The sequence below is a fragment of the Culex pipiens genome, chromosome 2 (genome assembly GCF_016801865.2).
Source record: "Culex pipiens pallens isolate TS chromosome 2, TS_CPP_V2, whole genome shotgun sequence".
NCBI classification, from domain to species: domain Eukaryota; kingdom Metazoa; phylum Arthropoda; class Insecta; order Diptera; family Culicidae; genus Culex; species Culex pipiens.
Window position 1 is genome coordinate 199,480,163 of NC_068938.1, and position 20,963 is coordinate 199,501,125.

At 40.1% G+C, this 20,963-nt stretch overlaps 5 protein-coding genes across 7 annotated transcripts; 3 read left to right on the forward strand and 2 right to left on the reverse strand.

The window, feature by feature from the left end:
* Window positions 1-2,696: 2,696 nt before the first annotated feature.
* Window positions 2,697-4,788, reverse strand: LOC120430232 (SET and MYND domain-containing protein 4-like). Its single transcript, XM_039595312.2, has 2 exons — window positions 4,224-4,788; window positions 2,697-4,165 (listed from the first exon to the last, which is right to left on the reverse strand). Exons 1-2 carry the CDS (start codon window positions 4,517-4,519, stop codon window positions 2,785-2,787), a joined length of 1,677 nt encoding a protein of 558 aa, XP_039451246.1. The 5' UTR covers window positions 4,520-4,788; the 3' UTR covers window positions 2,697-2,784.
* Window positions 4,789-11,024: 6,236 nt separating this feature from the next.
* Window positions 11,025-13,704, forward strand: LOC120430241 (uncharacterized). Of its 2 annotated transcripts, none has more exons than XM_052707481.1 (3): window positions 11,025-11,423; window positions 11,487-11,790; window positions 11,845-13,704. In XM_052707481.1, the coding sequence occupies exons 1-3, from the start codon at window positions 11,312-11,314 to the stop codon at window positions 13,610-13,612; spliced, it is 2,184 nt and encodes a 727-aa protein (XP_052563441.1). In that variant the 5' UTR covers window positions 11,025-11,311; the 3' UTR covers window positions 13,613-13,704. The 2 variants fall into 2 exon arrangements, with proteins under 2 accessions (XP_052563441.1, XP_039451254.1); XM_039595320.2 differs by having other exon boundaries at window positions 11,027-11,426.
* A 139-nt stretch (window positions 13,705-13,843) lies between these two features.
* On the reverse strand, window positions 13,844-16,122 carry LOC120430242 (SET and MYND domain-containing protein 4-like). Its single transcript, XM_039595321.2, has 3 exons — window positions 16,006-16,122; window positions 15,636-15,932; window positions 13,844-15,574 (listed from the first exon to the last, which is right to left on the reverse strand). Exons 2-3 carry the CDS (start codon window positions 15,923-15,925, stop codon window positions 14,191-14,193), a joined length of 1,674 nt encoding a protein of 557 aa, XP_039451255.1. The 5' UTR covers window positions 15,926-15,932; window positions 16,006-16,122; the 3' UTR covers window positions 13,844-14,190.
* A 262-nt stretch (window positions 16,123-16,384) lies between these two features.
* LOC120430237 (SET and MYND domain-containing protein 4-like) lies at window positions 16,385-18,321 on the forward strand. The gene is made up of 2 exons (XM_039595316.2): window positions 16,385-16,790; window positions 16,847-18,321. The coding sequence occupies exons 1-2, from the start codon at window positions 16,504-16,506 to the stop codon at window positions 18,228-18,230; spliced, it is 1,671 nt and encodes a 556-aa protein (XP_039451250.1). The 5' UTR covers window positions 16,385-16,503; the 3' UTR covers window positions 18,231-18,321.
* Window positions 18,322-18,436: 115 nt separating this feature from the next.
* LOC120430238 (SET and MYND domain-containing protein DDB_G0273589-like) lies at window positions 18,437-20,738 on the forward strand. Of its 2 annotated transcripts, none has more exons than XM_039595317.2 (3): window positions 18,437-18,826; window positions 18,907-19,216; window positions 19,278-20,738. In XM_039595317.2, the coding sequence occupies exons 2-3, from the start codon at window positions 18,924-18,926 to the stop codon at window positions 20,644-20,646; spliced, it is 1,662 nt and encodes a 553-aa protein (XP_039451251.1). In that variant the 5' UTR covers window positions 18,437-18,826; window positions 18,907-18,923; the 3' UTR covers window positions 20,647-20,738. The 2 variants fall into 2 exon arrangements, with proteins under 2 accessions (XP_039451251.1, XP_039451252.1); XM_039595318.2 differs by having other exon boundaries at window positions 18,437-18,815.
* The last annotated feature ends 225 nt before the right edge of the window (window positions 20,739-20,963 follow it).

Below are 20,963 nucleotides of genomic sequence, written 5' to 3' on the forward strand. Positions count from 1 at the left end.
ATTAAGTTTCGAAGATTTTAAATTTCCAAGTTTTTAAGCACTTAAGTTTTTAGGTTTGAAAGTTTTTAAGTTTTGGAGATTTTTAGTTTGAAGTTTAAAAATTTTGAAGTTTTAAAGTTTTTGTTGAGTTTTATGTTTTAAGAGCGAGTTTTTCACCAATGTGTAACAGGTCGTATCGAATTGCGTCGATTTGGATGAAACTTTCTTTTTTGTTTGTCTATACATGAGATGAACTCATGCCAAATATGGGCCCTCTACGACAAAGGGAAGTGGGGTAAAACGGGCATTGAAGTTTGAGGTCCGAAAAACATAAAAAATCTTAAAAGTTGCTCGCATTTCAGTAAAACTTCATCAATTCCAACTCTCTTAAATGCATTCGAAAAGTCTTTTGAAACACTTGAGCCATAGACATCCAGGATTGGTTTAACTTTTTCTCATGGCTTTTGCAAATTACTGTTAAAAATTGATTTTTTAAAACCTTGATATCTTTTTGCAACAGATTCCAACACCCATACTCTTATAGGTCAAAAGTTAGGGAATTTCATGGACTATAAGCCTACGGTAATAACCTTTTGGCCAATCGCAGTTTTTCTCATAGTTTTTCTATTTTTCTATAACAATCATTTTACAACGATAGTTTTTGCCCTGTAGGCTTCCATAACGGCACTTTTTGGTCTCAATTTTAACATATTCGGAATCCTTGGAAAAAATCACGTAAGTTAGAAGTATTGGAGATGTAAATTTCATTCAAAAAATTCTTCAATAAAACACGTTTGAAAGAAGAAATAGACCCTGTGATTAATACGTCAAATGCTGTAACAGGTAGGCGAAAACCTGTTTTACCCCCAATCCAACAAATTGTTAAAACATATTTTAATTCATTCTAAATGGCATTTTTTTCAATCAAATTTACAACGCCAATACTTCTAACCTACCTGAAATTTTCCGAGGATTCCGAATATGACAAAATTGAGACCAAAAAGTACCGCTATGGAAGCCTACGGGGCAAAAACTATCGTTGTAAAATGTTTGTTATAGAAAAATAGAAAAACTAGCATAAAGCATAAGCATAAGCATAGGTGCCCACCCGCAGTTGCTACTCCGTTATTGACCAGGACCTCCAGAAGTTACATCCACGAGCCGTGGAAGATAAGTGGGGGCCGAGGTGGGAGCTATCTTTCCTCGCTTCGCAACTTCTCAAAGGCCCCTATCATGCTGATCAATACCGGCGCCGGCCACGACCAGTAGTAGGGTCACGGGGAAGTGGATGGGGATGTTAGTCCGATACTTGAGTGATAGAGACCGCCCAATCGACTGCATCTCCGACAAAGTATCACATGAGTTTTGAGGGGGTTAGTAGATGGGTATGAGGTCAGGACTCACGAGTGGCAGTGATGTGACCATGAGCATTTTGTTGAAAATTTTAAATCTTAGGCAGCCGGCTGCGGAAAGATAGATAATTGATCATTTAAAAAGTTTTTTTTTTATCGAACGCGTGCCAGCCGAGCAGTAGTGCTATGGGCTGGACTTATTAGTATATTTTTACAATTTAGATAACGCGAGCAAATTTCAAAAATAGTAAATAAATGACGCTTTACTCTTCATAAAATCGATCGATGCCAGTTGGAATAAATTTTTACGATCATTTACGATGAAAATTATCGCGAAAAGAACAGGACTGCGCGTCCCCTGAAGCACTGCACTTATGATGTCCAATAAGTTATAATAACCAATCACCCCATGCACACAAACAGCGACATAAAAAAAATGAAAATGCAAAAACAAGACAGCGCGTCCGCGTGGTCAGCGCACTAATGATGCCATTATTTAATTATAATAACCACTCACCCAAGCACACAAACAGCGACATAAAAGAAATGAAAATGAGCATGCAAAAACAAGACAGCGCGTCCGCGTGGTCAGCGCACTAATCTGTTATAGAAAAATAGAAAAACTATGAGAAAAACTGCGATTGGCCAAAAAGTTATTACCGTAGGCTTATAGTCCATGAAATTACCTATCTTTTGACCTATGGGAGTACATATGGGTGTTGGAAGCTGTTGCAAAAAGATATTAAGGTTTTAAAAAAATCATTTTTCAAAGTAACTTGCAAAAGCTATGAGAAAAAGTGAAACCAATCCTGGATGTCTATGGCTCATTTTGAAGTGCTTCAAAAGACCTTTCGAATGCATCTAAGAGAGTTGGAATTGATGAAGTTTTACTGAAATGCGAGCAATTTTAAGTTTTTTCATGTTTTTTGGACCTCAAACTTCAATGCCCGTTTTACCCCACTTTCCTTTGTCGTAGAGGGTCCATATTTGGCATGAGTTCATCTCATGTATAGACAAACAAACGCTGAAAGTTTCATCCAAATCGGAGCACCTTGATATGACCTCTAGAACAAACCGAGCAATATTTACAAAAACTGCCTCTGAAGTTAAGTTTTCAAGTTTTTCATTTTTTCAGTTTTAAGTTTTGATGTTCATATTTTCATATTTAGTTTTTATGTTTTTATGTTTTTTTTTATGTTTTTATGTTTTTATATTTTTGTTTTTATGTTTTTATGTTTTTTGTTTTTATGTTTTTTTTGTTCTTATGTTCATATGTTTTTATGTTATTAGTTCATTCCGTTCGCAGAATCTGTTTGAAATTTGTTGGTACTCTTGCCGAATAAAAGAAAACTGTTAATTGCAACTTTATTTATTGTCAATGTTTAAACAGTTCAAATAACGATTTTTAAAGGTCAAAAAGTAGTCAAATCAATAAGAACATCTTCAAGCTCGCCTAATCTTCAAACAGACCGGGAACAACCTCGTCACCACGCATGCGCAGCAGGTTGGCCCGATAACGCTTGTCGTTCTGCTCCTCAACAAAATCATCCAGTCGTTCGAAGTATGCCCTCACCATGCGGCCGAACATCTCTCCCGGGTGATGACCTTCACTGGCCATCAGTTGCACGATGCGCTGATACTTGATCAGCCCGGCGGTCATGTCAAAAGACATGCGCTCCAACCCAAGCAAGCCTTCCTCCACTTCCGGTGACTTTGGGCGAACCTCGCGGTAGGCTGCGCGCCATTTTGCTCCTTCCGGTCCGCTATCACACACAACGCACCTGCACTGAGCTTGGACTTCATTGCCGGGACGCCACCACGTGTGTCCGTACGTGGTGAAAATCTGGTCCCCCGTTTTGATCGGGCGAATCACGAACATTTTGAACGATCCGGCGTGGATAATTGTGATCACATTTGGGTCGCACGAGTGTTTGAAGACGTTGGAAATCACAGGCAAAGTTCCCAGCTCTTTGGACGTGGCAACCATCGACATGGTTACGAGGCCGTGGGTCACCAGACAGCGAAGGAAAAAGTCGCGCTGAGCTTCGGTGCGGATGATCGATTGAACCAGCGGGTTCTTCAAGAAAATTACACTGTAAATGGCAGCGTACAGCTTCGTGACCTGGTTCGATACGGAATTGCTTTCTGGCTTGGCTTGGTGCAGAACCTTGAACATTTCCAGTGGGTTCGGGTTGGTCAAATCCGCATCGAGAGGGTTGGAACCGACGGCGGCATTGGGCAAGCAATACTCCATCATTTTGTCGATGTTGTCGTTGAACGCCGTAAGCCCGTAAAAGAACAGTTTAGCAGTCATCAGCACATTCGTGTAGGTCACACTCCACAGTTTCGTAGCGATGCTGCACTCGAATCGATGAACGGTTCGAAAGTCTTCCTTGCGGCACTCCTCACCACAGTACATGACCGTGACACAGCCGGGACACGGAATCAAACTCTGCTTAAACGACGAACTGCAGTGGGCACAATAGGAATTACTCTTTTTGAACAAGACAGCACACAGCTCAATCTTCTCGTTCAGAATAACGTCCCCCGTGTTGAACTCTCGCTCAGCCACCAAAGTGTCTTCGTTGCCGTCCGACTGCCGCATGGCGATTCCCTTGGCCAGGAAGGGAATCTTCGGGTTAACTTCAACGTTGATGTCTGCCAACGGGTGCGGAACCGTACCGTGGGACAGTCCGTAGCCAATCTCTCGCTTACAGTTGACCTCCCGGGCCAACAGTTTCGGCATGAGCCTTTCCGGGTAGTTGTGCGCCTTGGCCAAGTCAATGTTGTACAGCGCAAACTCGTACTCGTCTAGCGCGTAGTAGACAGCAGATCTGCGAAAAACCCAAACTTTAAAATCTCCCTCATCTTACTTCAAGTCCACAAACTCACCGATTGCCGTACGCCAGGCCCACCAGTTCTGAGTCGGCTCGCGCGTAGCAAAGGCTCCTGTTGTACTGGCCAAGTGCCGTATCATACTGCCGCCGCGAATAGGCGCGATTTCCGGCCGCGCGATACCTTTCCGCCCGCTCGTTGTTCTTGCCCAGTTCCGCAATGTTGAGAAGCCGCTGGTGGCGGATCGCAAAGGCCCGGTACACCGAAACGTCCATTACGTCCCGGAGGTGACGCGGAATCTCCCGCGCAAGCCGCCGCCGGAGCTCGTCCATGGGTGAGTTGATTCGGTTCATTTTGGGATTTACGGATATTCTCGGACAGGAGTAATTACGGATATTCTTGAGAAAGCAAACTTCCGGCACGCACTTTACTGAATCCGAGTCGACTGCTTGTGCTGCTTGTTTGGGATATTTTGGCGCCAAAAAAACGGCAGCGCAGCGGCAGTAAACAAGTACACACTCGGTAAAAGTTGTTCAAATTTGATTGATTGTAAGTCCTGTCAAAGTACACTCTAATCGACATATTTTTACACGCAAATCTAAAATACTCAGTTATTTTGATTTTCGTCGGTTTTGTCAAAATTTAAAATGTTAGTTCTTATAAATAAATAATTCAATAAATTAAATATCAGATTCAAAAACACTTAAGTTTAACAATTTAAAAATGTAAATGCGTCAATTTTCAATCAATTTAAAAAAATAAAAAAAATAATAGTTGAACTTAAAACTATCAAAATTCTTTAGCTTTTTAACCTTAAAATTTAAAAATTCTTAAATGCTTTAATTCTTTATTGCTTCAATTGGGTCCTAAAATGAAGCTTAGATTGCTGATATTATTGTTTACCGCGATAAAGCTTATTTTTCTGAGTACAATGACCCTTTGTACGACCACAAAGAGTTTAAAATGGATTTTTAAATCAATTTTGAAAAATTAACCTCGCGGTCCTCCTTGACAGAAAAGCTCCTACTTGACAGCTCGTTCCAAGGGGACCATAGTTGATCCATCGAAAAAATGTTGTCTTGTCAAAAAAAAAAATTTGCATTAAAAATGAAAAAAGTGATCGGAAATGGTTTTTAATCGTGTTTTTTACTGTTGTACATAAAAATTGACATAAGGCTTTCTAGGCCCATTGAAAAAAATATAATTTAACCCAAAAATGATGAACTTCTCGTCACAGTGTCCTGATGCAAACAATGATCGAGCTTGAGATGTCACAGCCCTGCGAAGTATGTTGGCTGACATATCAGGCGGCCAGTCAAAAAAACTAGCTAGAAGTCGCCTGACAAAAAAACTTTTGCTAGAAAGAGATAGAAAACCTGATGCAAACAAACGTCCAGCTGTAATGTAAACATACTTTGAATGTGTTGGTAAATTTCTGACTAGAAAGCCTTATAGGGCTTTAGTACCCAATTCGAGCCAAACATTTCATTAGGGCACAAAACCAAAAAGTAAACATTCGGGATTATTCCACTATTCCACTCCATAGTACACTCCCTACATGCCCTCCAAGAATCAGATTGATAGCAAACAATTTCCTATTGAAAAAATCAAAAAAACAAAAGGGCACATAACAATGTTCACTCCAAACCAGAAAAAAAGTTCAATTGGGTACTAAAGCCCTTTGTCAATTTTTATGTACAACGGTAAAAAACACGATTAAAAACCATTTCTGATCACTTTTTTTCATTTTAATGCAAAAAATTTTTATGACAAGACAACATTTTTTCGATGGATCAACTATGGTTCCCTTGGAACGAGCTGTCAAGTAGGAGCTTTTCTGTCAAGAAGGACCACGAGGTAAATTTTTCAAAATTGATTTAAAAATTCATTTTAAACTCTTTGTGGTCGTACAAAGGGTCATTGTACTCAGAAAAATAAGCTTTATCACTGCAAACAATAATATCAGCAATCTAAGCTCCATTTTAGGACCCAATTGTGCCCTTTTCTTTTTCGTTAGTTTTTCGTGGTTAAGGAACTTTCTATGTTATAAAGTGAACTTTTCATACATTCTTAACACTAATTCTCTTCAAAACAAAGTTTGGTTAACGTTTCACCAAGGGTTTCTGCAGAAAAAAAACTTCGTCGAAATACAATATTGAATACGGCCCGCGGCTGCTGTTCAGTACACTTTTGAAGAATTTTAATGTTTCACATACCTTATCTGCTCCATTCGATCATAAAACTTCACCAGTTATCAAAATTTCCACTGAATTCCTCATTATTTCTAACTAAACAAAAGGGCCCATAAACATCATTCAAAACAACAATCCGGTGACAGCGCTTTAGTGCCCTTTTAGTTCTCTTCGAAATTGCATTTAGAAAGGGCCCATTATGAACAGCAGTTGGAAAGCTAAAAGGGCCTAATAACGAGATTTTTTAAAATTATGAGTTTTATTGCGAAAATCAACATAAATTAAGAAGCAGTAAAGCAGAGTTGAGGATAATGGTGTGTTTTATCGAATCATCAGTAAAAATACCATCAGTCATGCTTATTTTTTAAATAGGAATTGAAACAAGTTGTCCATTTTTTGCATGCGATTTTCTCGAATCGCGGTTTTTGCTTTTGTGCCCTAATGAAATGTTTGGCTCGAATTCTTAAATTTTCCTTGAATTGGGTCCTAAAATCAAGCTTAGATTGCTGATATTATTGTTTACAGCGATAAAGATTATTTTTCTGTGTACAATGACCCTTTGTACGACCACAAACAGTTTGAAATAGATTTTTAATTCAATTTTTGTCCTTCTTGACAGAAAAGCTCCTACTCTAGCTCCTATAAGTATACTGTAAAGTATACTTTACAGCTCGTTCCAAGGGGACCATAGTTGATCCATCGAAAAAATGTTGTCTTGTCATTTTTTTTTTTTTTGCACTAAAATGAAAAAACAGTAATTAGAAATGGTTTTTAATCGTTTTTTTACCGTTGTACACAAAAAATGACATAGGGCGTTAGTACCCAATTCCATGTTACATTTTAAAATTCCGCATGTTAAATTCTTAAATTCTCAAATTCTTAAATTCTTAAATTCTTAAATTCTTAAATTCTTAAATTCTTAAATTCTTAAATTCTTAAATTCTTAAATTCTTAAATTCTTAAATTCTTAAATTCTTAAATTCTTAAATTCTTAAATTCTTAAATTCTTAAATTCTTAAATTCTTAAATTCTTAAATTCTTAAATTCTTAAATTCTTAAATTCTTAAATTCTTAAATTCTTAAATTCTTAAATTCTTAAATTCTTAAATTCTTAAATTCTTAAATTCTTAAATTCTTTAATTTTTTAATTCTTAAATTCTTAAATTCTTAAATTCTTAAATTCTTAAATTCTTAAATTCTTAAATTCTTAAATTCTTAAATTCTTAAATTCTTAAATTCTTAAATTCTTAAATTCTTAAATTCTTAAATTCTTAAATTCTTAAATTCTTAAATTCTTAAATTCTTAAATTCTTAAATTCTTAAATTCTTAAATTCTTAAATTCTTAAATTCTTAAATTCTTAAATTCTTTAATTTTTTAATTCTTAAATTCTTAAATTCTTAAATTCTTAAATTCTTAAATTCTTAAATTCTTAAATTCTTAAATTCTTAAATTCTTAAATTCTTAAATTCTTAAATTCTTAAATTCTTAAATTCTTAAATTCTTAAATTCTTAAATTCTTAAATTCTTAAATTCTTAAATTCTTAAATTCTTAAATTCTTAAATTCTTAAATTCTTAAATTCTTAAATTCTTAAATTCTTAAATTCTTAAATTCTTAAATTCTTAAATTCTTAAATTCTTAAATTCTTAAATTCTTAAATTCTTAAATTCTTAAATTCTTAAATTCTTAAATTCTTAAATTCTTAAATTCTTAAATTCTTTAATTTTTTAATTCTTAAATTCTTAAATTCTTAAATTCTTAAATTCTTAAATTCTTAAATTCTTAAATTCTTAAATTCTTAAATTCTTAAATTCTTAAATTCTTAAATTCTTAAATTCTTAAATTCTTAAATTCTTAAATTCTTAAATTCTTAAATTCTTAAATTCTTAAATTCTTAAATTCTTAAATTCTTAAATTCTTAAATTCTTAAATTCTTAAATTCTTAAATTCTTAAATTCTTAAATTCTTAAATTCTTAAATTCTTAAATTCTTAAATTCTTAAATTCTTAAATTCTTAAATTCTTAAATTCTTAAATTCTTAAATTCTTAAATTCTTAAATTCTTAAATTCTTAAATTCTTAAATTCTTAAATTCTTAAATTCTTAAATTCTTAAATTCTTAAATTCTTAAATTCTTAAATTCTTAAATTCTTAAATTCTTAAATTCTTAAATTCTTAAATTCTTAAACTCTTAAATTCTTAAATTCTTAAATTCTTAAATTCTTAAATTCTTAAATTCTTAAATTCTTAAATTCTTAAATTCTTAAATTCTTAAATTCTTTAATTCTTTAATTCTTTAATTCTTAAATTCTTTAATTCTTTAATTCTTTAATTCTTTAATTCTTTAATTCTTTAATTCTTTAATTCTTTAATTCTTTAATTCTTTAATTCTTTAATTCTTTAATTCTTTAATTCTTTAATTCTTTAATTCTTTAATTCTTTAATTCTTTAATTCTTTAATTCTTTAATTCTTTAATTCTTTAATTCTTTAATTCTTTAATTCTTTAATTCTTTAATTCTTTAATTCTTTAATTCTTAAATTCTTTAATTCTTAAATTCTTAAATTCTTAAATTCTTAAATTCTTAAATTCTTAAATTCTTAAATTCTTAAATTCTTAAATTCTTAAATTCTTAAATTCTTAAATTCTTAAATTCTTAAATTCTTAAATTCTTAAATTCTTAAATTCTTAAATTCTTAAATTCTTAAATTCTTAAATTCTTAAATTCTTAAATTCTTAAATTCTTAAATTCTTAAATTCTTAAATTCTTAAATTCTTAAATTCTTAAATTCTTAAATTCTTAAATTCTTAAATTCTTAAATTCTTAAATTCTTAAATTCTTAAATTCTTAAATTCTTAAATTCTTAAATTCTTAAATTCTTAAATTCTTAAATTCTTAAATTCTTAAATTCTTAAATTCTTAAATTCTTAAATTCTTAAACTCTTAAATTCTTAAATTCGACGCCAACATTTCAAAAAGCATCATGTACAAACCATGCGTTTTGAGAAAAACGCATTTGAATGTTGAGCATCCATTTTCAATTACCATTTTTATATAAAAGCAAAATAAGATGTTCTAATGATAACAAACGATGAAAAACGTTGCTTTTGTTGATACTTGATCATCCAAATTCAATAAAACATTATTTCCGTAATTTTATTTGAGAAAAACAAACATAACTTCTTTTGAAATCACCAACGTCGATATCACCCTGCTGTCACTGAGGGGGGCGCTTTGTTATGATTCGTTTTTCTTCGCCTAATGTACATGGCGCTTTTTTCTTGTTGCTTTTTTTTCGTCACGAGATTTATGTAGCCTTTTGTTTGACAGGTTGACAGGGCTATATAAACAGGGACTGCTGATGGCAGAGATTTTGTTTATGTTACTTTATTTAAAATCATGATTAAACAGACTTTACTGAAGTAACTTTTGCTCATTTTTGGTGGAGAGGTAGCCTATTATGAGTACTTTCAGAATATACAATTACCCAGAAAGTGGCAAAATGTACATGATGCCTTTTGAAATGTTACCGTCGAATTCTTAAATTCTTAAATTCTTAAATTCTTAAATTCTTAAATTCTTAAATTCTTAAATTCTTAAATTCTTAAATTCTTAAATTCTTAAATTCTTAAATTCTTAAATTCTTAAATTCTTAAATTCTTAAATTCTTAAATTCTTAAATTCTTAAATTCTTAAATTCTTAAATTCTTAAATTCTTAAATTCTTAAATTCTTAAATTCTTAAATTCTTAAATTCTTAAATTCTTAAATTCTTAAATTCTTAAATTCTTAAATTCTTAAATTCTTAAATTCTTAAATTCTTAAATTCTTAAATTCTTAAATTCTTAAATTCTTAAATTCTTAAATTCTTAAATTCTTAAATTCTTAAATTCTTAAATTCTTAAATTCTTAAATTCTTAAATTCTTAAATTCTTAAATTCTTAAATTCTTAAATTCTTAAATTCTTAAATTCTTAAATTCTTAAATTCTTAAATTCTTAAATTCTTAAATTCTTAAATTCTTAAATTCTTAAATTCTTAAATTCTTAAATTCTTAAATTCTTAAATTCTTAAATTCTTAAATTCTTAAATTCTTAAATTCTTAAATTCTTAAATTCTTAAATTCTTAAATTCTTAAATTCTTAAATTCTTAAATTCTTAAATTCTTAAATTCTTAAATTCTTAAATTCTTAAATTCTTAAATTCTTAAATTCTTAAATTCTTAAATTCTTAAATTCTTAAATTCTTAAATTCTTAAATTCTTAAATTCTTAAATTCTTAAATTCTTAAATTCTTAAATTCTTAAATTCTTAAATTCTTAAATTCTTAAATTCTTAAATTCTTAAATTCTTAAATTCTTAAATTCTTAAATTCTTAAATTCTTAAATTCTTAAATTCTTAAATTCTTAAATTCTTGAATTCTTAAATTCTTAAATTCTTAAATTCTTAAATTCTTAAATTCTTAAATTCTTAAATTCTTAAATTCTTAAACTCTTAAATTCTTAAATTCTTAAATTCTTAAATTCTTTAATTCTTAAATTCTTAAATTCTTAAATTCTTAAATTCTTAAATTCTTAAATTCTTAAATTCTTAAATTCGATCTGAATTACCTGCCGGCATTTGGCAGAAGGTTTTAAAATCACTTAGCGCACAAACAAATACCGTGTGGAAAACAAACAACCACCCCGCTCTTTTAGTGTGTTAGTATTTTTTTCGTTCGTCTTATTATCCGTAAATTTACATGAAAGTGTACGTGAGAATTTTCTTTGAGTCATTATGTTCTGCGTGTACACATCAAAAAGAAGCATCAGTCCACAGAAAGCGCGGGAACTTTCTTGGAGCAAAATCATCTTTTGTTCCGGATTGTCCTGGATCTGTGCCAACGCTAGTTCCCCCATCGCTGCACGATAATTTCGTTGAAACCTCTAATTTCGACATTCAGTCTTGCTTTGGGCATGGATTCGACACGACAGCAGCTGGACGATTCCGGGGCTCCGGAAGGGAACATCCGCGATGTCCAAGCGGCACCGAAGGTGGCCGTTAAAATGGCAGGTGGACAGGAGGAAGGTGGTGAGTTAAAGGAGCTTGGCTTGGAGCTGTTTCAATTTTAAAGAAGCATTTTTCTTGCAGAATCCGAACAGGTTGACGATCTTCCGTTTGGCGATGATTGGACGGAACCTTTCGGAGGACCGACAGTCATGTTCGAGAGCCTCAACAGGCTGGAATTCATTGCGGTCGAGTCTCCGTTGCCGCTGAAGGTCTGCCAGCTGCAGTGTTCGGCCCGGATCTTCTACGCCGGCATGGAGGTTCTGCTGCACAACTGCGGCAGCCTCATGCTGCTGGACGACAGCTTCGTAGCCCGAGTTCGGTTGGTGGACATGGGTCCACTGCAGCAAGCTACCACCTTTTCCGAGGCTGCAAGTGCGCTGTACAGGTACAATTTTGACCGTTTTGCGCTTACCACTCTTGACTAATTGTTTGTCTTTAGACAACTCAGCATTACCGAGATCCTCGTGGACAATATGAAAGCGCAGCGGGATCAGTATCGTTCCGAGCTGTTGACCACGTTCAACCGCATCCGGCAGCGAACGATCTCGGACAACGTTTGCGCCGCCGATGCTCGGCAGATCTTCTCCGTCGTTCAAAGCTCGTCGAATCTGGACTACGTTGAGTTGTGCGAGCAGCTTTGCAGCAATGCTTCGATATCGCGGGGATTGCGCGACCAAGTAGAAAAGCTGCTCCAGATCGAGCAAGAGGTCGGGCAGAGAAACGCGTTCCTTGCGAAGTTTCACGCCAAGTTCACGAATTCTACGCATGAACTAGGCACTGCCCTGCAGGAGTTCCACGAAGCGGTGGTCGCCAGTCGAGTCAAGTCGCTGCTGGACATGGCCCCCCACTTTCTTGGGCGCCATCTGAAGGATATCCCCGAGCGGACCGTGTTCCAGATCCACGACAATGACGTCAAGCTGTTTCACGACCTGGACAAGGTACTGAACAAGAAGATCTTCGCGAAACTGCTTGGCGACCTCGCTAAACGTTGGACAGCGCAGATGAAGTCGTTAAAGCAAGGCAAACAGCTCGTGACCGCGATAAACCCGATCTACTTGTCGCTGTGCCGCAGTTTGGAGGAGCTGATCGTGGAAATCGTCGACAAAACCGACCACAAGCCGGAAGAGTTGCTGCTGAGTGATGACGGTGGATGGTTTCCGATCAAATCCGCGATCATCTGGAAGACTGTGACCGGTTATACCAAGTGTCTCCAGCACGAGTACAAATTCATCTTTCGTCTGCTGAAGCACTACCATCCGGTAACCGGCAGCAAGAAACCCTTCGAATACCAGACTCGGCGATTGCAACAGCAGAACCCACTCGGAATCGCCGAAGAGTTGTACGTGTGGTTCTGCCTACTCGATGACGTCCTCCACCACGCCCTGCCGCAAGCCAGCTTGGCCACTTTCGAGCGAATCCTGCAGGACTTTGTCCAGCTGGTGCGCGACGCAAGTCTCGGGCAGCTGGAGACCATTCGTGTCATTACGCGTAATACGGCTCGCTTTATCACGCAGACGTTCCCGTTCATGGACGCTGTGCAATCCGACGAGGACAAGGAGCTACTACAGGCTCAATGGAGTGAGATTAACCAGACGGAATCGGCCTGCACTTTCCGCGATCGGGTTGACGTTTTCAGCGGCTACTGGCAGAATCGCTGGGAGATGATTCAGAGAATTCCATCGAAGAATGGCCTTCCGGACGCGGCCACGCGCCGCCGCTGCCGTAAACGTGCGGATTTCATCCGGAAGCGGCAGCTTGCGCTGAAACCGAAACCGCCGGCGGAGTTACCTTCGCAGCCGAGCGTGATCCCAAAACCGCCGAAGGGGCTACCTCCACAGCCGAACGCGATCCCGAAACCGCCGGCGAGAAACCCTCGACAGCCGAGCGCGATTCCGAAACCGCCAGCCGGGTTTCCTCCGCAACCGAACGCGATGCCGAAACCGCCGGCGGGGTTACCACCGCAGCCGATCCCGAAACCGCCGGCGAAGTACCCTCCGCAACCGAACGCGATCCCGGACGTGAAACAAAAAGGGAGTACTCAACACGCAAGACGCGAAGCAGAAGCCACGAAGGAAAAAGCCGAGCTCTACAACGCGGCTGAGCTGTTCGACATATTTACCGAGTACTGGACCAGGTGGAGGAACTGTAAGACCCGCTCGGAACAAGCATTCGTCGTTTCTTATATGAACTTCAAGTATGGAAGATAATGGTCACCAATTGTACTCTGTATTTTGCGAACATCGGTCCTAACCTGTTGACCTAATAAGAAATACAAAGGAGAAGATTCCTACTGTCCAAAAGCATGAAACGTCTTTTTACACTTAAGTTCCCATTCAACCCCGGGATTCGGACTGTCAAACTGCAGATCTGCACGAGATGTTAAGTGTTAAGGTGGCATTAGACTATGACAAACTAACTCACCCTTTTTCGCGTTTGACAGTTTGCCAAACTCGAAACTCTGCACTTTCTGACTGTTTCGTTCTGTTGGCGAACAAACAGCGCAGACAAACTGTCAAAATGTGCGAGTTGGTTTGCCTAAGTCTAATACCTCCTTTAAGGGCCTCGTCCAGTTCGGAACCATTGAAGAACGGCCAAAGCGAACATTGAACCCAAGGTTGACAACCGTTCAGTATAATTAAAAGTTTCAAATGAAGTCTTAAATAAGATACGTTTTAGATTTGAATTCAGTTGATTTATTGTGATGTCAGTAACAGTTCAAAGCAAGATTAAGATCGAGATTAAGATGTAAGTTCTTGAAAGAGCCGAGCCGCTTGCGATCGTTGGTTCAAAATAAGTTGCCACCAATCTGCTGCACCTTGGCCCGGTTGCGCTTTGCGTTCTCCGCACAAACCTCATCGAACAGCTTGTCGTAGTAAATCTTCACCGTCTCTCCGAACAGCTTTCCCGGGTGATGGCCGTCACGTGCGAGTATCTGAACCAAGCGTTGAAATTTGATCAAATCTTGCGTTTCGCCTCCACCGATCCATTCGCGCATTGCCTCCGATGACAATATACGTTTTTTCTCACGCGCGTTGCGCCACTTGGCCCCTTCCGGTCCACGATCGCACACCACGCACTTGCAGTCGAAATCCAACGTGCTGCCATCGTGTTCATCCCACCAGGCGGGAGCATAGCTGGTGAGAATCTGGTCACCCTTTTGGATGGGACGTAGCACGATGATTTTGATTCTTCCGGAATTGACCACGGAGATCACGTTGGGGTCACACGAGTGGTTGATGAGAGACGCGACGGGGGAGAGAATTCCTAGGAAACCGCCCTTTTCGTCTACACGATTAATGACCAGCGGTGCGGTCAAGCGGCCGTGAATGAGCAGGCAGCGAAGCATGAAATTACACTGAGCTTCGGTACGGAAGATCGATTGAACCAGCGGGTTCTTCATGAATACCAGATGAAAAGTGGCTGCACTCAGCTTCGACTGATGCTCCGCATTGGGAACGCAACGAGATAATGGACCATGCCTTAGTTTAGATTGGTGCCACACCTTGAACACGTCAATCGGTTTCGAGCTGGTCAAATCCAGATTCAGGGGTTTGGAACCGATGCCAGCATTCGGTAGGCAGTACTTCATCATTTGGTCGATGTTGTCGTCGAACGCCGTCAGGCCGTAAAAGAACAGCCTTGCCATGATCATCATATTATTACAGGCCACACCCGACAGTTTTGTGACCACGCTGCATTCGAACCGGTGTATAGCCTGTAAATCCGCCTCGCGACACTTCTCGCCACAGTACATAACTGCGGCACAACCAAGGCACGGAATCAAACTTTTCCAAAAGGTTGACCCACAGTGAGCGCAGCTGATGAAGCTTCGTTCGAACGACACAACGCAGAGATCGCTCTTCTCATCCAGAATTACATCTCCGGTTTTGAAGTCGCGCTCAGCCACCAGACCACGACCCATATCTCCGAACTCCTTCATGCGGATGCCCTTGGCCATGAAGGGTATCTTGGGATTAACATCAACGTTGATGTCCACGACCGGGAGTGGGACAGTTCCTTCCGAGTGTCCACCGGCGAGACGTTCCTTGCAGTTGGCCTCTCGTGCCAACAGCTTTGGCAGCAGCCTTTCCGGATAGTTGCTCTTTCTGGCCAGATCGATGTTGTACAAGGCAAACTCGTACTCTCCCAATTCGTAGTAGATGGCGGATCTGAAAAGAATCTCCATGATCTTCTCAATCTTGAATTTTATAACAATCAACCCAGTCTTACCGATTGGCGTAGCCGATTCCCAGGTGTTCCGACAGGTTCTCCGCGAAGCAAATGCTCCGGTTGTACGACCACAGCGCGTCGTCAAACCGTTTTTCCAGGTAGTGGCGATTGCCAACATTACGGAGCCTAGCGGCCGTCGTGTTATCCTTGGGTGCTTCCGGGCCACTGATGAGGGCGTCATGGCGCGCCACAAACTCCCGGTACACCGAAATGTCCGCGCTCCGCCGGTGGCGTGGCATCTCCAAATCCCACCGATCTTGGAGCGCGTGGAACGCGACGTTTTCGACCATTTTCAAACTCGAGGAATAAAAACGGAAAAGATATATTTATGTGTATTTCTTTAGTGAAATTTAGACAAAATTATACTTACTATTTTGTAGAAAAGACGGATTCTTTCTTTATATCTTTTGGCGCCAAATTCAGTTGACACAAACAGTAAAACTGAAGTACACACTTAAACCAAAATACAAAGAAGTTAAGGTTCTTGTCAAATGCACTCTGATTTAAATTATCAAAAAAATATGATTTTGATATAATCAATCACGAGTTTTCTAATCGCGGTCAAGAATATTTTAGAGTGCATCAGCATATAATCAGTTCAACTTAGTGAAAATGATCAAACTTTTTAATAAATTAAATTTTACTTAAATTTTGCTTCGATTAAAAAAGTTGCATCATAAACAAAAGTAAAAAAATTGTTAAAATTGTTAAAAATCATTCTGAACCGTTTTCAATTGTTACGCTCGATCCTCTGTTTACGTTTTATTTGAGCGCGAACATTTCCGCGAGCCGCGCGCAATCTGGCGCTAGTTTGCCGTCAAGTTTCTCAAGTGTATCCGTATCCACGGCCCCAAACCCCTCTCCCGCAATGGACCCCGCGGCCATCGACGCCCTGCTCCGACGGTTCGACCAGGAGGTGCCACTCTGTCGCCGGAACGCGGACATTGCGCTGTACCGGGACTTTGTCGCGCGCCACGATCAACTCATCAGCGCACCGGAAGTGGCCAAAGACGACGGGATGGCCATCCGGTGCCGGCAGGCTGGGAATCGAGCCTTCTCGTGTTTGCAGTTCGAGCCGGCATTGGGGCAGTACAATCGAAGCATTTGCTTCGCGGAACCCGGATCGGAACAGCTGGGACTCGGCTTCGGTTGTCGGTGAGAGCGAATAGATGGTTCAAATTTTAGGATTATAACATATTTGTTTTTCTCAGATCTGCACTTTATTTTGAGCTGGGAGAGTACGAGTTTGCCTTGTACAACATTGAACTGGCCAAGAGGCACAACTATCCGGAAAAGCTGCTGCCCAAGTTGTTGGCACGAGAGGCCAACTGCAAGGAACGAATCGACGAAGGTCACTCCAAAGGCGCTGTTCCAGTCTCGAAACTGGACATCAACGTTGACGCCAACCGATGCATTCCCATCCTGGCCAATGGAATCGACATGACGCAGTACGAGGACATGGGCCGAGGTTTGGTGGCTGTTCATGACTTCAACGCCGGAGACCTTATCCTGAACGAGAAGATCGAACTTTGCTTTGGATCTTTTGAACGGAGCTACTCAAATTGTGCCCATTGTGGCGCAGAATTCCGCAGTAGTTTGATTCCGTGTCCGGGCTGTGTCGCGTTCATGTACTGTGGCAAGAAGTGCCGCAACGAAGACTTCCGTACCGTTCATCGATTCGAGTGCGCCGTGGCCACCAAACTGAGCAACGTGACCTACGCCAACATGCTGATCACGGCAAGATTGTTCTTTCACGGCTTGACGACGTTCAAGGACAACATCACCGAGTACCTTAACTACTGCTGGTCGTACGCTGCCATCGGTTCCAAACCATTCGATCTGGACTTTCCAAATCCCGACCCTTTGGACGCGTTCAAGGTTCTGCATCATGCCACACCAAACCGCAATCGCACCATGGAGCACCTGTTGAAGCTAAGCGTAGCGGCCTTTCAGCTGGTATTCCTGAAGAACCCACTGGTCGCATCAATGTTCTACACCGAAGCTCACCGTAACGCCATGCTGCGCTGCCTGCTACTTCACGGTCGCGTGTGTTCTTCCTTGGCTCTCAACCAAGAAGACGATCGTGGCGGTTGGCTAGGAGCACTCTCGCCCATCGCCACCCTCGTCAACCATTCGTGTGACCCCAACGCGGCCGCTTTCGTCGATTCCGGAACGATCAAAATCGCCGTACTACGCCCCATCCAAAGAGGTGACCAGATTTCCATCGCCTATCCACCGGTCTGGTGGAACGCCCACGACGGAAGCGAGCAAGCCTTCCTGTGCAAGTGCGCGGTTTGCGGACCGGATGGAGCCCAGTGGCACGAGGCGCACCAGCAGATGAGCCCAATTTCGCCGGAAGCGAAACGCGAGCTTTCCGAGAAGATTGAGGAACAGATTCCGCTTTGCGAAAAATTCCAGCACATGGTTCAGATACTGGCGCGTGATGGCCATCATCCCGGGGAGATGTTTGGCGAAGTGGTGAAGCGGTACCATGATTTGCTGGCCGAAGAGGTTCGACAGCGGAGCGAACAAAGTGACCGAGCTAGGCTGATGCTGCGCGTTAAAGGTGATGTCTTCGGACAACGCAGTGGCTAACTGTATTCGATCGATAAACTGTTAACTGCTCTAAATTTCAGAATGATTTTTGTCATCTTAATAAATGAATTGGACCTCGAATTGGACCAAGATTGCAGTCTATCGAGAAATTAAAAGTGAGAGTTTGTGCCTTGGTAAGCATCACAGCAACTGCACATAAAGATTAACTCCATGTTGCGATTTGACAGCTCGATACAAATTTTTAAAGGCCAATATCGAGAAATTAAAAGTGCAACATGGAGTTAAATTTTCAGGCAAGCTTCTGTGAAGTTTTCAACGACAGCTGGGAAAGTTTTACTCCATGTTACCGGTTCACATCTCTCTTTTTAATTTCTGCAAAGGGTAAACCTCGAATACCGTTTAAAAGGATACTTTCAACCCTTTAAATCGGTAACTTTAGTTTTGAGTGTAGGCACGAGCTGTCAAAATTATCATGGCGTAAAACCTAATTAGTGTGCAGTTGTGTCGAAATTCGAAATGTTTGTATTCGATTTATGCGTGTATTACAGTTCGGCGAAAGACGCGATCTCAGATTTGGCGCCAAAAGTAAAACAAGATAAATCTCTCGATTCACTGTCGGTTCCAGTAAGTTAACTGTTAGTAATTTTCTTTTAAATTATTACACAAATAGGCAAAATATTAAAATTTTAAATGGTTCCATTACGTTTTCAACCAGCGGCAACAAATAATTCGATGACGCTCCCAAACTTCCCGTTCAAGGCTATCCAAGATCGGTGGAATTTGGAGATGCCGCGCCACCGGCGGAACGCGGACATTTCGGTGTACCGGGAGTTTGTGGCGCGCTATGACCCGCTGCTTAGTACAACAGAGGTTGGCAAGGATAACGCCAAGGCCGTTTACCATCGCAAAGTTGGCAATTTTGCCTACTTGGAAAAACGGTTCGACGACGCGCTGTGGTCGTACAATCGGAGCATTTGCTTCGCGGAGAACCTTTCGGAACACCTGGGAATCGGCTACGCCAATCGGTAAGACTGGTTCGATTGTTATAAATGTCAAGATTGAGATGATCATGAAAATTCTTTTCAGATCCGCCATCTACTACGAATTGGGAGAGTACGAGGTTGCGTTGTACAACATCGATCTGGCCAGAAAGAGCAACTATCCGGAAAGGCTGCTGCCAAAGCTGTTGGCACGAGAGGCCAACTGCAAGGAACGCCTCGCCGGTGGACACTCGAAAGGCACTGTCCCACTCCCGGTCGTGGACATCAACGTTGATGTTAATCCCAAGATACCCTTCATGGCCAAGGGCATCCGCATGAAGGAGTTCGGAGATATGGGTCGTGGTCTGGTGGCCGAGCGCGACTTCAAAACCGGAGACGTTATTCTGGATGAGAAGAGCGATCTCTGTTCACTGTCGTTTGTACGGAGCTTCGTTGAGTGTGCCCATTGTGGATCCGCTTTTCTAAACAGTTTGATTCCGTGCTCGCTTTGCTTCGCGGTCATGTACTGTGGCGAGAAGTGTCGCGAGGAAGATTTACGGATTACGCACCGGTTCGAATGCAGCGTGGTCACAAAGCTGCTGAATGTGGCCAGTGATAATATGATGATGATGCCAAGGCTGTTCTTTTACGGGCTTACGGCATTCAACGACAACATCGACCAAATGATGAAGTACTGCCTACCGAATGCTGCCGTCGGTTCCAACCCCCTCGAGCTGGACTTCACCCATCCAAATCCGTTGGATGTGTTCAAGGTGTTGCATCAGGCCAAACCAAATCGCAACAACTCCAATCTTGAACACAACTTGAAGCTGAGCGCGACGGCTTTCTACTTGGTCTTCATGAAGAACCCGCTGGTTCAATCGATCTTCCGTACCGAAGCTCAGCGCAATTTCATGCTTCGCTGCCTCTTGATTCACGGTCGCGCGACCTCATCGCTGCTTCTTGGTAGAGAAAACGGAGATGCTGGATTTTTGGCAGCACTGCCCCCCGTCGCGTCTCTCATCAACCACTCGTGTGACCCCAACGTGATCTCCGTGGTCAATTCCGGAAGAATCAAAATCATCGTGCTACGTCCCATCCAAAAGGGTGACCAGATTCTCACCAGCTATGCTCCCGCCTGGTGGGATGAACACGATGGCAGCACGTTGGATTTCGACTGCAAGTGCGTGGTGTGCGATCGTGGACCGGAAGGGGCCAAGTGGCGCAACGCGCGTGAGAAAAAACGTATATTGTCATCGGAGGCAATGCGCGAATGGATCGGTGGAGGCGAAACGCAAGATTTGATCAAATTTCAACGGCTGGTTCAGATACTCGCACGTGACGGCCATCACCCGGGAAAGCTGTTCGGAGAGACGGTGAAGATTTACTACGACAAGCTGTTCGATGAGGTTTGTGCGGAGAACGCAAAGCGCAACCGGGCCAAGGTGCAGCAGATTGGTGGCAACTTATTTTGAACCAACGATCGCAAGCGGTTCGGCTCTTTCAAGAACTTACATCTTAATCTTACTCTGAAATGATACTGACATCACAATAAACAAATTGAATTCAATCAAATCTGGTTGCATAATTTAACTAGTTTAATATCGTAGTTTTGAGTGTTAACATGAAGGTTATTGAATCCGAAACCATAAATTTGTAATTATATTAATTATGGCCACGTATATCACCAAAAAATCGCCGAAGCGTAACGGGTTTAGCTTCTCTGATAACTATGGCCCAGTACGAAGCTCAAAAGGAAAGGAGGCAAGAAATATCCCTTCTCTACGGACAG

Coding starts and splice junctions, on each gene's coding strand:
- LOC120430232 (XM_039595312.2), bottom strand. CDS start 4,519: ATGAACCGAATCAACTCACCCATGGACGAGCTCCGGCGGCGGCTTGCG. Junction 4,166..4,223: donor GGCCTGGCGTACGGCAATCG/GTGAGTTTGTGG, acceptor GGTTTTTCGCAG/ATCTGCTGTCTACTACGCGC.
- LOC120430237 (XM_039595316.2), top strand. CDS start 16,504: ATGGACCCCGCGGCCATCGACGCCCTGCTCCGACGGTTCGACCAGGAG. Junction 16,791..16,846: donor GGACTCGGCTTCGGTTGTCG/GTGAGAGCGAAT, acceptor TGTTTTTCTCAG/ATCTGCACTTTATTTTGAGC.
- LOC120430241 (XM_039595320.2), top strand. CDS start 11,312: ATGGATTCGACACGACAGCAGCTGGACGATTCCGGGGCTCCGGAAGGG. Junction 11,427..11,486: donor AGGTGGACAGGAGGAAGGTG/GTGAGTTAAAGG, acceptor TTTTTCTTGCAG/AATCCGAACAGGTTGACGAT. Junction 11,791..11,844: donor GCTGCAAGTGCGCTGTACAG/GTACAATTTTGA, acceptor GTTTGTCTTTAG/ACAACTCAGCATTACCGAGA.
- LOC120430242 (XM_039595321.2), bottom strand. CDS start 15,925: ATGGTCGAAAACGTCGCGTTCCACGCGCTCCAAGATCGGTGGGATTTG. Junction 15,575..15,635: donor GGAATCGGCTACGCCAATCG/GTAAGACTGGGT, acceptor GATTCTTTTCAG/ATCCGCCATCTACTACGAAT.
- LOC120430238 (XM_039595317.2), top strand. CDS start 18,924: ATGACGCTCCCAAACTTCCCGTTCAAGGCTATCCAAGATCGGTGGAAT. Junction 19,217..19,277: donor GGAATCGGCTACGCCAATCG/GTAAGACTGGTT, acceptor AATTCTTTTCAG/ATCCGCCATCTACTACGAAT.